Below are 15927 nucleotides of genomic sequence, written 5' to 3'. Positions count from 1 at the left end.
TTTAGAAGACATAATAATATTAAATGCAAATCAGCATAGTCAACCAGGTGAGGTGAAAATCACCTTTTAAAACATGGATGACAACTTGCAGTTGTCCTTAACATAGTGCATTGAATGGTTCCTTTTAAAATCCTGAATCTTTATCTAGGAACTAGATCATTCCTGGAATGTCTCCAGGTCTTTAATTCTTGCTACATAGAATTGGTGTTAGTTAACTGATAGTTCTTTTGTTAAGTGAATCTGTGGTTGAAATGCTGATGGGGGAAATAGCAAGGCTAAGTTTTAACCAAGAAAACTCATATAATTATAGAAATATTAATTAAAACAAAGCAAAAGAGCACACTCACAAATATTTTATATAGCTCAAATTATGTGGGGGAGGAAAAATTACTTTCCCTCTACCCTTCTTGGCCGAGGACCCCACTCTACAATAATAAGAGACAGAATAGCTGTAGAAAACAAAGAAGTTTAGTAATATGTATACTGCCTGTATAAGTGGGAGATACCCAGGAAAGCAGTAATTACTTGAAATGGCCTAAACCACCACCATTTCTAGCTGAAGCCAAGAGGATGGGAGTAGGGAGGGTGGTTATGGGAAGTTTCCAGGAAAAAATACAGTAAACAAAGGATATGATTGTTATGCAGATTTAAGTTGATGCCTTCTTCATAAATAGAATTTTCTAGAGATTTGGTCATCTTCCTTCTTCTGGTACAGAGAAGGAGATACTCTTACAAATAGAGGTTCATCTTAAAAATGTGAATTCTTCTTACAAAAGGTAGTTTTTTAAACTTCTTAGTTTTTTAGAGCTTCTCCTGCTGTTTCTTAAAAATAACAAACTCAAGGTAAACCATTTGTCAAATAAGCATGTTTTGGTGTAGTATATTTTGCTCTCCTTCAACTAGTAATAGTGAGGATCATACTTGCTTAAAATTATGTTGATTTTGTGATAGTACTGATATGAGAAAAGTAGCTATTTGTTGAAAAGAAAATTTTTCCAACCCACTTCCATTTCCATCTGAGATTGCCATCTCTATAGGAAATCTAATTTCAAAATTTCAGATAGTTCCTTAGAAAATTCTAGAAGTCATTTCAGTATTTTCCAGTATGCTAAATGTCCTTGCATAAAAGAGAGTCCCTTCTGAAGGAAGAAAACAAAATGTATATACTAAAGACATCTCTCAGTGTCTATTTATCATGATTATAGAATTGTTGCTAATCAGAATTTGTATTAAGTTCTTAGAGTTTACTCAAGTACTTGTTCAATGTAAATCTTTGAGTGTTTATATTTACTGATTTCTAGAGAAAGGAATCGTTTCCTTTAATGTGGTCTACAAGTAAGAAAATCTGTAAAATGAAATTTATTCTTTATATATATATATATATATATATATATACACACACACACATATCCTTGCAATATAAGTATAAAAATATTATACAGAAAAATATATAAAGTGTTAGTCACTCAGTGGTGTCTGACTCTTTGTAACCCATGGACTGTAGCCCACCAGGCTCCTCTACTGTTCTCAGGCAAGAACACTGGAGTGGGTAGCCATTACCTTCTCCAGGGAACCTTCCCAACCCAGGAATTGATTTCCATTTCCCAACCCAATGCCTTGCATTGCAGGCAGATTATCTACCATCGAATCCACCAGAGAAGCCCATCAGTAAAGCTGTATATATACCTAAACACATATATACACACAAATACTTACATGACATAACTTTAAAAAAGAACCTACATTTATTTACTGTTTTTATTATACAGCATAGGATTAGATGCAAATTTTTAAACTTTTGCGTGTATATAATAAGAATTAAATTATACACGAATATGTTTTAAATTGCTATTCAAATTTTAATATGATTAAATTGGAATTAGAAAAATATTGGCTGGGTATATTTGTGATCTAATTATGTCATATTTTGTATGAATTAATATTTAACTGTTTTTCAAAGGTAGTAGTCACATTGACTCCCTAAAAGCATTAACTTTCAGTAACTTCCATAAAGAATTTCAGATTGAACCTAAAATATATAGAAATATATATAATATTTCTAGGAATTTATACCTCATACTTTTTTTTAGCCAAGAACAGATATTATTTCCCTTGCATACACCTATTTCCTTTACTGCTTCTAGTAGTTTTAATCACATTAATTAGAATTCTTAACTCGTAAGAACTTTATAGTGAAAATTAAGAAGTAAGCAATTATAGACTGTATGTTACTTTTTGTTTTAGTCACTGAGTCACTTCTGACTGTGATGGAGCCTGCTAGGTTCCTCTGTCCATGGGATTTCCCAGGCAAGAATACTGGAGTGGGTTGCCATTTCTCTCTCCAGGGAATCTTTCCAGCCCAGAGATCAAACATGCATTTCCTGCATTGGTAGGCAGATTGGTGTATATTACTACAGCATTCTTTACCTTGGCAAATTAATTATTAATAAATTTTATAATTTCCAGAGGTTTGTCATCTTTTTAATAGTAAAGTCTTTCAATGTGACACAAGAAATATTCACTAACAAACCCAAATATAATAAGTTCCTCTATCATAGGAAGTCAAAAGTAGATAAGCCTGTATTCAGTAATAATTGTTTAATATTTTGTCTTATTTGGAAATAATTTATGTATTCAATAAGATTCTATCACTTTACTCAGCAAAACTCTAAGGACGGAAATTACCAAAAGGATTTGCGAAACTACTTAAGTAGACATACAGTAATGTATAATTATTGCTGAAAAGCTCAACTAAAAACTCGTATCCTACTTAAATCACTTGTTCTCAACAGTTATGTTTCAATTACTTTTGAAAGCTTTGTGTGACATTAGACAAAGTCAGCCATCATCCTAAGCTGTTTGTCTTGCCTATAAATTTTGTAACAGAGATAGTATGAACTTCTTGGACTAGTAAACCCAGATAGAATGAGTGTTACATGTATGCATTGTATTTAATGTTGTTAACACTGAAGTTATGTCTTTTAATTAAACCAGTAAACTTCACATAGCTTTTATTTACTGGCGATTATTCAATATTCTGTGAATTTTTTAAATTGGATTACTGTATTTCTGAAAGTTTCAGGATTACTTAATTTATAAAGCACTTATTTGAAGTCAATTAAGTAGAGGTCTTTTACAAAATAATTTTGGCAGTGACATCTGAAGGTAGAAAAATATCACACATCTACAACATGCATATATAGACATCTATAAACATACAGACGCAAATATAGATCTTATTGCTTTCATTTAAAAAATTTAGCTATGAGTCAGGTGTATTACTAGTACTTGACTGGTTTTTGAGATCAGATGGATCCAAATTATGTTTCTGGAAGTTTGTCCATTAAGATGTTTGCATTTTTGTTTTTGTTATTGTCACCTTTGTTGTTCTTTTTTTTTTTTTCCCCCCACCCTAGAATTTGTAAAGAGACTTGGAATTTTTCATTTGCCCATTTTTAAAATAGCTCCTTTTTTCTATTTCTGATAAGAAGCATCTCCCTAAAGTTAGCATTTCAAAGAGTGGTTCTTAGGTTCTAGAGAAGATGGAATAGAAAATTTTTAAGATTTGGTAAATTTTAAAATTTGCATTTCAAATACACAGAGAAAATATCCAAATTTTCTCCAAAATAGGGTATATTTGCCTGTTATCAGAGGCCTGAAATAATTACTATTTAAACTTTCCTTATTTTCTAAAGTGTTGGGTTTCCCTGGTGGCTCAGATGGTAAAAGATCCACCTGCAATGAGGGAGACCTGGGTTCAATCCCTGGGTTGGGAAGATCCCCTGGAGGAGGGCATGGCAACTTACTCCAGTATTCTTGCCTGAAGAATCCTCCTGGACAGAGGAGCCTGGTGGGTTACAGTCCATGGGGTCGCAGGGTCGGACTCAACTAAGCACACAGTAGCAATCTTTTGAAAGCATTTTGAGATGAATAGAGGACTTTAAGGGGGAGGGGGTTAAAAAAAAGAAAAGGTGGACTTCGAATTGTTTCTAGAGCTGCAGCTCTGGTTTTGCAAAGATTTGAAAGGCAAAGTTGTTTCTAATTCCTCGAAGAATTTAGTTGTAGCCTAAATTATATGTCAAGGGACTGAGCTTCCCATCCAACTAGATTATTTTCAGTTTATATCAGGTAGAGGATTTCCAACTAAAATGGAAAAATCCAGGAGCTTTATGGTTTAGTGCAGTATGCCTTTCTGAAAAATGTATATAGAGCATTCAGCAAAGGCCTTATCATGTTATTTTTTTTTTCTCCTGAGTATACAATTCAGCCTTAGATCAATTAACCTTTTGAAGAGAAAGGCTCGACTTTTGTTTCAGTCAGTACCTGAATATTAGCCTCTAGCTGATGTTTCTTGATCAGTTTGTAAGAGAGAAAATCTGGTCATCTGTTTCTTCTGTGAGGGGATTTTCCCAAGAGGCCTTCTGGTTTATCTGATAAATACAGTGTAATCATGGGTGGGAAGAACACCCTTTAGCTACCAGTCAGGGTTTCTGTGAATGTGAATGCCCACTAATCTTTGTAACTGTTCTCTAAATGTGATAGTATCTGCTGAAAGGCATGATAAATGGGGCTTTGTGGTTTTATCTTGTTAGAGGAATCTGTAAGGCAGGCTATTTTAATTCTTAGTGTCCTCTTTTCAATTTGGTCTTTCCATAGGTACCAAAAAGAAAATTGTTAGAATGAGAGCTCCCTATTTTTTTCTTCAAATATAGAAGTTTTTCCAGTTCACAGGATTCATCATCTGGTTATTGACAAGTAGGATCTTAGATTTGTTAGGTAGGTAGAATAGGGAAAAGGAGTCCAAAATGGCGGTGGCTAAAAGACAAGGAAGGTCAAAGGAAGGTCCAAGGACCAGAGTGAAGACTTCAGGCAGAACAAACAGCACTCCTGGCTAAGCCCAATTTGCATAGGGCAGGCCCAGGTGGAGGAAAAAACATACAAAAGGAGGAGCCAAAGTGCTTTCTCACGGACTCTCTCCCGCGTGTGTGCATTCTCTCGCTCTCGCTCTCGCTCTCGCTCTCGCGTGCGTGCTCTCCCTCCCTCCCTCCCTCCCTCCCTCTCTCTCTCTCTCTCTCTCTCTCTCTCTCTCTCTCTCTCTCTCTCATACTCCCTCCCCATGCACTCCTCCACTCTCTTCCCTTCGAGTCTTGGATTCTCCTGCTGTCTTCTAAATAAAATGGAGCTGTAACGCTGATTTGCCTAAGAGCTGTAGCACGGTTTGTCCAAGACCCGAGAGCTGTGACGCCAAGGGCTTTAATGTCCGTCGCTCCAAATCTTTGTCCTGACGAGACAAAGAACCGAGGAACATACACTTGCATGACATCTAGGACCAGAGTGAAGACTTCAGGCAGAACAAACAGCACTCCTGGCTAAGACCAGTTTTCATAGGGCAGGCCCAGATGGAGGAAAAAACATAAAAGGAGGAGCCAAAGCGCTTTCTCATGGAGTCTCTCTCCCACGTGCGTGCACTCTTTCTCTCTCTCTCTCTCTCCTGCTATCTTCTAAATAAAATAGAGCTGTAACACTGATTTGCCTAAGAGCTATAACACGATTTGTCCAAGACCCAAGAGCTGTGACACGCCGAGGGCTTTAATGTCCATCGCTCCAAATCTTTGTTGTGACGAGACAAAGAACCGAGGAACATACACTCGCGTGAACATACACTCGCGTGACACATTAATCACAATAGCATCTCAAATCAATAGACTTTTTATGGCTTGACCATAGATGCTAGAGGCATCCCAAAAGGCATCTCTATCTGTCTACAGGGAGACAGATCCAGGAGACCTGCCTTTGGTAAGAAATATTACACTTGGCTAGCTTCTGCCAGTTTTCCAGATTCCCTTGTGCAGACTCCAGAGCAACTATGGTGCTTCAGCAGGTCCCACTGTGGATGTCAAAACTTTAGGGGTAGAAAAATAATTTTCCCTCTATCTGTCTAGGTTCTTGACTGAGTGATCCCATCATAAAAGACATTAACAGGAGAAAAGCAAAATTTAATAACATGTATATTTTCTGTTTACATGTAAGATATACAAAGAAACTGAGTTAACTCCCTAAAATAGCCAAGTCAACACTATAAATACCACTGCCAGCTAGAGATGAAAGAAAGGTGTAGCAGTGGGAGGCAAGTTAAGGGAGGTAATCGGAAACAACACAGTCAGCAAGGCTATGGTTGTTATAAAGATTTAAGTCAGTGCCCTCTCCATTGGTAAGAGTTTCTAGAGTAGTCAACACCTTCTTTCTGGTATAGAGAGTGAGGCAGTCTTAAAAGTGGAGAGTTCCCTTATGATGTAAATGTTTCTTATGAAAGGCTAACTTTACTCAGTTTTCAAAGCTTCTTCTGTGTCTGTAGTTTCTTAAAAATCGCATTTTCTTAATTCAGTGCAGTTTTTATACTAAAGAGACATATTTTGGGATAAGTTCTGTTCACCTTCACTAGCTTATATCTTCTGCCAGTAAAAGAAGCAGTAATTTTGAGGAAAAAACATTAAAATGTTGGGTTTTTTTGTTGTTCAGTCACTAAGTCATGTATTATTGTTTCAAAATAAGGATGTATAGTGTTTTAATAACTTATAAATAACTGTAGAGAACTAAAGAAACAATAACTTCCATAAATGTTTGGCTTCATACCAAATAGGCAAAGGAATTGGAATTTTTAGAAAATGCATTACAGAAAATTTCCTAAAAGAGAGCCACATGTAACATTAACCTCATGCTCTATACCAAGACTATCAGAAAATTACACCCTTGCATGATGCCACATTTTTAAGATGATGATTAGAATTTTAAACATACATAGCTGAATTACAGTAGAGAAAATTTATATGAAAAGGAATGTAATTTGCAATTCAGAGTACTTAAAGAGTCATAGTTCTTCACATCTCAGAATTACTTCAGGGTTGTCATTATTTTATGAGCTTTGTACTTATAAGTGGATTTACAGATTTGGATTTAATCCATCAAATTACAGGAAAACTTGTTTAAGCTTTAGTCTAATACAGTGTAATTTTCAAAAAGAAATATAAATAGGTTCAGTATTTTCTTGCATTGGAAAAGTATAACATAAAAATTGATGAATTAGTCATTTTTTCAGTCTAAGATGAGACTAGAATTAGAAATACAATGTTTTTCAAATTTTGAGATTATAAGAAACACTTTGTATTGCTCCAGAAATGCTATCTAGTTATTTTTAATTTGTGAGAAAGTTGCTACAAACTCTAGTCAAGAAGGATTAAATTTTCTTCTTTAAGGGCACATCAGTAATGAGTCACTATTGGGCCTTAAGATAAACATTACTTGCTGTAAGTGTATGTATTATTTTCTACTCTTTTAAAGGTTTTTTTCCCCTATATTTTGATTTTTTATCATGTTAAAATAAACATGCAGACACTGAATCCAGAGTAAATCTGTAAATATATGTACATAAACATACCATGTTTAAATATTTTAGCATGGGTATTATTGTACTGTGATATTAATAACTTTTACTTTATAGTTTAAATGACTAGATATTATTCAATCATGTAACCTTTTAAATATCCATTTTACTTTTCTCAAGTATTTTCCCTTTAAAGAATAGCATTGTCATATATTATAATTCCCTCTTGAGAGAGATTTTGAAAAATCTTAACAAAGATGTACCTGATTTTATTCTCCATCTATCAATACTGTCTCTAGAATGTGACATAGTACATATGTTTTGCTATATACGAAATAGCTTTTCTATAAGATCTTCTAGTTAAAGATGAAAACAACACAAAATATCCATCAACAGGAAGGTGTTTAGTGATGGCTCATTCACAAAATAGAGGGCTGGGAAGCCTCCCTACCCAGTGCTTGCCAAAAAAGAGGAAACATCAATGTTCTGATAGGGAATAATCTCTAGACTTACATTAATAAGTGAAACAATGAGGCTGTAAAGCTGTTGCAGTATCCCCAGAGTGGTTAATCATGAAAAAGTACTGTATTTTTCAAATTACTGTTGTCTCTACAGTCAAGTTAAGGGGAACCGTTTATTTTCATTAGTTGAGCTTTAATATTCCTGATAATTTCCTGCCCTCACCTCATGCTCTGCTAGCTAAAGAGGACTGAGAGTTACTGAGGTTTTTTGTCCTCATCACATGACAAATATTAGAATATTATAAACTACTTATGGAAGCAAAAGCTAGGATCATATACTTTATGACATCTATCTCACTGAACATATTTAATCTGTTATATGTTCTCCATTTTAGAATATTAAAAGGTGAATCTGTGTTAGAGCTTTATTAAAAACATGAATGATAGGAGTCACAAAATACACTGGGATATAGATTCTAGATTTTTAACATTTATAAAATATATTTTTTCTTTTTACATTCATGCAACTACCATTTGGGGAACAGATACCAAACACTGAATATCCTTTTAAATGTTAGCCTTAATGATTCTGGAGAATTTTTTTTTTTTTTTAATAACATGTTTGGTTGGCAAATACATAAATGCTTATCTGTAGAACATACAGGCAAAGCCTTGAGTTTACTTCCACCTCCAAGAGAGTATACCCTTTTTCATTTATATAATCATTTAAAAAATAAAAGTAAAAAAGGTATCCCGGCACTGAGATTGTAGTGAAAGTTTGTTTAACCACGAAAGATGCCAGGATCCTTGCTCTATGGAGGAGAAGAATTCAATCCAGGGCCAGAGACAAGGCTTGATTGCTCAGAGCTTTTGTGTAATGAAGTTTTATTAAAGTATAAAAAAGATAGAGAAAGCTTCTGACATAGACATCAGAAGGGGGCAGAAAGAATGCCCCCTTGCTAGTGTTAGCAATGGAGTTATATACCTTTTAATTAGTTATTATAATGAATCAAAAGAATGTCTCAAGTTTGTGCAAATTTTACCAGACCCACTCCCACAATTTGGAGAAGGCAATGGCACCCCACTCCAGTACTCTTGCCTGGAAAATCCCATGGACAGAGGAGCCTGGTAGGCTGCAGTCCATGGGGTCGCTAGGAGTCGGACACGACTGAGCAACTTCAATTTGACTTTTCACTTTCATGCATTGGAGGAGGAAATGGCAACCCACTCCAGTGTTCTTGCCTGGAGAATCCCATGGACAGAGGAGCCTGGTGGGCTGCCGTCTATGGGGTCACACAGAGTCGGACATGACTGAAGTGACTTAGCAGCAGCAGCAGCAGCAACTCCCACAATTTACATTTTAGGATAACAAGATTAGAATTTAACAATAGAAAGATCCTACCAGACCCACTCCCATAATATACATTCTGAGATATTAGGATTAGTCAGAAGGTTTTCAGGAAGGAGAAACTGTCCTCAAGCAGGATACATTGTTGTTGTATAATCCCTAGTACAGAGTTTAAACTGAGTTGTGTAATTGAATAAGACTAAGAAATGTAGGAGAAGGAAATGGCAACCCACTCCAGCATTCTTGCCTGGAGAATCCCAGGGACAGAGGAGCCTAGTGGGCTGCCATCTATGGGGTCGCACAAAGTCGGACACAACTGAAGCGACTTAGCAGCAAGGAATGTAGACAAAAAAAAAAAGTTTGCCCTTTCCTCTTCCTTGAGAATTCCAGACCCCTGTCTCCACTTTGAGGGCCCCAGAGTCCTTTCTCCTCCTTGGGGACCCTGGACTTCTTAACAATCTGCCTAGGAATTGACTCTCTCGGTAGCAGTGAACAAGGAATACACAAGTTTTCTTTCTTCATAAACTTGTCATCTTGTGGATAAGGACAGGAAATCACCTAGAAATGAAGAGACAGAGTTTCACTTGGTGATAAACGACCATGATGTAAATAAGCAGACAGGTGAGATTAAGTGATGAGTCCAGTGAAGTAGGAGCACTTGTGCCTTCACTGTGAGAGAAGACTCATCAGGGAAGACCTGAGGATGTTGCCTCTGAGCTGTAACCTGAGTGATCAACTGTTCACAAAACTGGAACATCTTGACATGACAAACTGGATTATAAAGAACAGTCACCTTCCAGTACTGATTGCTGCTTTAGGATGGATTTCCATTGGTTTTGGTCTTGACTTCCTACTTCAAGTCGCTACTTATTCTAATCTATATATACATGACAGATAAATCTAAAAGAAATAATCACAAACATGTACCTTGCAGTATGTTGTATTTCTACTTTAAAACTCTTAATGGCTGCCTAAGGCTTAAAAGATAAAATCCACATTACTCAAACCAGCATTCTAGCTGCTAAAATTACACTCTTTCCTACGTAAGCAATTTTAGCTCTAATTGTTCCCAAACATAAACCTTTTATTCCACTTAAACTGCTCCAACACAAGTTGCTAGTTCTTGTCTCCCTTGTTTAGTGTTTTTGGTTTGTTTTGTTTTTAACTGTTTTGTTTAGAATGCCCCTCCTCCATAATGTGTCTCTTTTTAAACCCAACTTCAATCCTCTACCCTTGATCTGGAGTGATCTGTCTTTCCATAGAATAATTTCCGCAGTTACTGGTCCTGAAACCCTATCCTGTAGCTGTCAGTACTAGATATTGTTATATGCTCTATATATTTATGTATATATCTCCTGTGTATTGATACGCAACTTATTATCTTGTAGTATGGCTAATATTTTTGATATCATTTCTATCTCTCCAACTGAATTTCGCATTCCTTAGGAGCAGCTGCCATATTCTAGACTTCTTAGACCCTTTATTTCTTTTTATACACAATGTCTGAACAATGGAGTTCCTTTTTTTAAAGGTGAAATATTTTGAAATGTTTTAATTTCCTGTCACTTAAAACTTCAATAAAGAATACATTAAAGTAATAATTGTGGTAGGTTGAAAATTCTTTTGGAGCTTTGTGTTCAGGATGATCTATAAAAATATCAGGAGAGCCATATAGACTTACCTATTTATTTAATTTTCTGGAAATGAAGACTATATGAAGAGTTGAGTAAAACTGTTACTTTTTCACTCCACTTATAAAACCAAGGGAACAAAATTTTGCTAACTGGTCTTCACTCTTTCACCTTGTGTTTGGTTGTAAAGTATTTAATTGGAAGTTGGGAGCTTGGAAACATTACTGATATAAATATATTTAATGAGTTTTAATAACAGGTTTCACCTAGAATAGATTTATGTTGGTCTGTGTTTTTTTTTTTTTTTTAATTTGTGTTTAAACATTTTAAACATTCATGTTAAAGTATGTGTTTATTTCATTTTATTAATTTGATGTCATTCATTTATTTATTTTTGTTTTCTTCTTTTCAAGGCCCTGTGGAATCCTACATGCACTGAAGGTTTATTTAAACCAGTACATAATATTTCAACCTAGCTTACATCATTATTTGATAATAAATGTATCACAAATCTGACATGCTAAATATCATATCAATTTTCCATTATTTCTTGCATTAGCTATTTCTCAGAGTATATAATACAGAAATGTTTCCATTCCAAATATTTCACACTTTTTGCATTTGTACACAATTGCATAAAGTATTAGTGGATTAGTTTAAACTAACATTCCTACCTTGCTGTATTTTTAAAACAAAAATAGACTTTTAATTTTTAATTTCTCTACATACAGCTGTTCTAAATATAATATTCCACTTGGCAGTACCTATTTTTTGTTTAACCTTCTCATCCATGTCATTTGTGTCTCTGGTTATAGTCTTTGTTTAATTTCAGTATATTCTATGTATATTAGATAAATTTGAAAGCAGTGATTCTAATTTGACCCATCATTGCATAACAGTTCTTACTGAAGAACTAAATTGCCTCTATTTTTCCCTTGCATTGAGATCAAAAGATGAAAATATATGTCTTCAAATGAAGTAAATCATGAAGAGTCTTATTCTCTCTGTAGATAGTAAAAAAATTTATATCTCTAAACAAGTGAAGAAAGTTTATTGGCCATTGACCTTATATTGAGGAGAAGTTTGTTGAATGTCTTATTAAAAAAATAAAAAACCCTGTCTCCTGGTCTTGGCATACTGCCTGATTTCTGTGTGTCCTTGTTTATCACCTTTCTATAATACCTCACTTTAATTATCAAATGTCCGGGTAGCAACAAGGCACTCTTGCATGTTGTAGTTTATTGAAAGGATAAGTGACCGAACCTAGAAGTGTCTCAGTCTCGTAGTGCAGGGCAACAGAAGAGCCATAGGGCTAAGGAGAACAAAGCAGGTTTTACTGAATTCTATATTTTTTTTATACAGGAAATGAAATAATCATAGTTAATGGTGGTAACATTTAGAACTATGCTATGAAATTTCTTATTTCACTCATTTGTAACATATAATATGCATGATCAAAGTTGGGTTTAAATCATGGTATTAAAATAAAACTAAATATATTTATTCACTTGAAAACAGTGTATGTGTCCTTGTTGACTTTGCTCTTTTAAAAACATAAAATACATGTTTTTATGATTCAGGATACAACAGTGATTTTGTTCCTCTAACAGCTTTCTAGAGTTTATTCTTCTGTTCTTATCTGTTGCTACTTATTGTCTTACTTTATATTTGAAACCCTTAGGTGTAGATAATGTAAGCAATTCCATTACCTACAGTAAAGCACTCCTTTGGTAAAGATTTTTATCAGCTTGAATGGTCAATATCATTTTGAAGAAAAAAAAATTCAATTAAAGATATTTTGACTAGGGTTCAAAAGAAAAAATAAATGTATTAGCAAGTAGATTAAGTCAATAAAGAAAGGTACTTTTTCCCTCAAAAGCAATGTAGCAGAAACTGTCAATATAGACAAAAAAACCACCTACCTGAAAAGCTACTACTTTATGATTGCTCTTTAATACCAGTAAAGCATTTCAGGCTGCTTCCTTGGAAACCTTTTTTTTTTTTTTTTTTCCTTTATTTAATTCTTTTTTAATGGAATTGGGCTGAATATACATTAGTGAACATGTTCATCAGCTAATCATTTTGCTTTCATGGTGAAATATATTCAGACTTTCCAGCAATGTTTGTTATGTAGCTTGATCATTTAACTATTAAAATGTTTTATATTTCCTTGATTACATTAAACATGAATTAAAAATAGGAATTAATGGACCTTTTTTTTTTTTAAGAAAAATGTGTAAGAATCATTAAAATCACTGCACTGTATTCTAAGGTATAACAAAACTGAGATTGATTGTTTCTCAAAGAAAGCAGCATGAGGTGTAAAAATATATCTGACAAATACAGTGTAACATCAGTATTTACTGCATATGATATTATGCCTGCATATTTGTCTGAAATACTTTGATAATAATTAACTAAAAATAAAAGATAAACAAGCTTAATTAAATTCACTTTCCAAATAAGGAAAGTGGAATTTAAAGAAGTTGAGTGACTTTCTCAAGTTCCTCTAATATTTCTAACAAACATTAAAGCTTTGGATTGCGTTGTAGGTGTTCCAGATCCAAAAGTCAGGATTTTGTTTTGTTTTCCTGATTTCAGATGCTGGTGGATTGCATGATTGCAAAACTCAATACAAATTGTACTTGGATTGCATATGCATACTTGTATATTATACATACATTGTGTACTGTTAAAGGTTGTGTTTACCTTAAATCTGCATTACACACTAGGCATAATGGTGATGATAAAGATTTTTCTATGTGAGTATCTGTCTGAGATATATAATACATGAGCTAAGGAATTAATTTTATAATGTTAGAATTAATCATTCACATATAAAGAAGTGCTTAGAAGAAAAACCATGGACAGTTTTGCTAGATGTTTTAACAATTATTAACATGTTTTATTTATATCAAATCATTTTGAAAATTTAATTTTTCATGCCCTGAAATACATGCACGTTAAATGTTCTTATTTATAATATTTTTAAATATAAGTAACATTATTCATGGTTAGATTTAAGACATATAGCTATGTGTTAAATGATTTTTTAATGAAGACTCTAAAGTAGGTATCTATTATGATACACATGTGATTTTTATTATGGCATACACAAAATCTTCCTTACTAAAGTTTTCAAAATTATTATTTTTCATAATTACCTAAATTTGATATTGTTTTAAACATTTATTTATTTAGAAAATAAAATATATTTTTCCATATTTAACTTCATGCTAGAGGCAGGAATATCTTAACAACAGAATGTTTTTCATTATTTTGTGCCTATGTATTCATACAGGACTGTCTAAATGTTGTTTGATCATATCTTAATTTCTTACATATAATCACACTTTCTATAAGAAATCATCTCAATGCTCTTGGGGACAACGGTAATTACTATTATGATATGCTTTTTCACTCTCCTCTTTCACTTTCATCAAGAGGCTCTTTAATTCTTCACTTTGCTGCCATAAGGATGGTGTCATCTGCATATCTGAGGTTATTGATATTTTTGTATATAATTATGCTTGTGCTGCTTATTCTGCTAAGTCGCTTCAGTCGTGTCCGACTCTGTGAAACCCCACAGATGGCAGTCCACCAGGCTTCCCTGTCCCTGGGATTCTCCAGGCAAGAACACTGGAGTGGGTTGCCATTTCCTTCTCCAATGCATGAAAGTGAAAAGTGAAAGTGAAGTTGCTCAGTTGTGTCTGACTCTTTGCGACCCCATGGACTGCAGCCTACCAGGCTCTTCCAACCATGGGATTTTCCAGGCTTGTAGTTGACTGCAAATACTTTTGGAGAAAATCAAAGGTAAAACAATCACTGTGTTTGAGTGACAAAAGACTTAAAATCAGTCACAGTTAAAGGTCTGATAATATTTCACCAAAAGAAAACAATTAAAAAGCAATTTTTTGTTAACATACAAAATTGTAAAAAAGCTAAAATTATGACTTATCATGCTAGTACATAAAAGATTTTTTTAAAAATAATTTCACATACGTTCTAGAACACATAATAATATATATATATTCATGTAGATATAATCTAAGAAGTTTAAATGTTACTTTTTATTTGACAATCTTTCTCATGCAATTTAAAATATCCAATAAGGCTAAATAAATTAACATCCTTTTTATTTTTATTTGTTTAATAAGGAGAGAACATAAGTCTTTTGAGATCTTCCAGGTACCCTCTGGAAATTCTCAGTTATTTTGAAATCCAAAAGACTGCATTCAAAATTGGACTTGAGGAAATTTATTAAAAATGGTTAGCAAATTTAGAAAACTCTGCAGTGGCTACAGGGCTGGGAAAGGTTAGTGTTCATTCTAAGCCCAAAGAAAGGCAATGCCAAAGAATGTTCAAACTACTGCACAACTGTACTCATCTCACACACTAGCAAAGTAATGCTCAAAATTCTCCAAGCTAGGCTTCAATAGTACATGAACCAAGTACTTCCAGATGTGCAAACTGAATTTAGAAAAGGCAGAGGAGCCAGAGATCAAACTGCCAACATCTGTTGGATTATAGAAAAAGCAAGGGAATTCCAGAAAAATATCTACTTTTGCTTATCAACTATGCTAAAGTCTTTGCTGTGTGGACCACAACAAACTGTGGAAAATTCTTAAAGAGATGGGAAGACCAGACCACCTCATCTGCCTCCTGAGGAAGCTGTATGCAGGTTAAGAAGCAACAGTTAGGACCAGACAAGGAACAATGGACTGGTTCCAAATAGGAAAAGGAGTACGTCAAGGCTGTATATTGTCACCCTGCTTATTTAACTTATATGCAGGGTACATCATACAAAATGCTAGGCTGGATGAAGCACAAGCTGGAATCAAGACTGCAGAAAGAAATATCAATAACCTCAGAAATGCACATGATACCACCCTTATGGCAGAAAGCAAATAGGAACTAAAGAGCTTCTTGATGAAGGAGAAAGAGAAGAGAGAAAAAGCTGACTTTAAACTCAATATTCAAAAAACGAGGATCATGGCATTCAGTCTGGTCGCTTTATGACAAATAGATGGGCAAATAATAGAAACAGTGATAGACTTTATTTTCTTGGGCTCCAAAATCACTGTAGATGGTGACTCAACCATGAAA

At 34.2% G+C, this 15927-nt stretch overlaps 1 protein-coding gene across 17 annotated transcripts in view; it reads left to right on the top strand.

The window, feature by feature from the left end:
• Window positions 1-15927, top strand: part of CCSER1 (coiled-coil serine rich protein 1) — a 1462911-nt gene that overhangs the window by 810140 nt on the left and 636844 nt on the right. Inside the window, exon 10 of one of the 17 annotated variants that reach the window (XM_025290712.2) lies at window positions 11235-12336. The exons of 15 other annotated variants lie outside the window; for them this stretch is intronic. In XM_025290712.2, the coding sequence (XP_025146497.1) occupies window positions 11235-11297 (63 nt within the window). In that variant the 3' untranslated portion in view covers window positions 11298-12336. Of the gene's footprint in view, window positions 1-11234; window positions 12337-15927 lie in introns of those variants that run through there. One more of the 17 variants, XR_006552540.1, reaches the window with a different exon arrangement.

The sequence above is a fragment of the Bubalus bubalis genome, chromosome 7 (genome assembly GCF_019923935.1).
Source record: "Bubalus bubalis isolate 160015118507 breed Murrah chromosome 7, NDDB_SH_1, whole genome shotgun sequence".
In the NCBI taxonomy this organism is placed as follows: domain Eukaryota; kingdom Metazoa; phylum Chordata; class Mammalia; order Artiodactyla; family Bovidae; genus Bubalus; species Bubalus bubalis.
The sequence above is the reverse complement of the archived record's forward strand: the minus strand, read 5'-3'. Positions and strand labels throughout refer to the sequence as shown.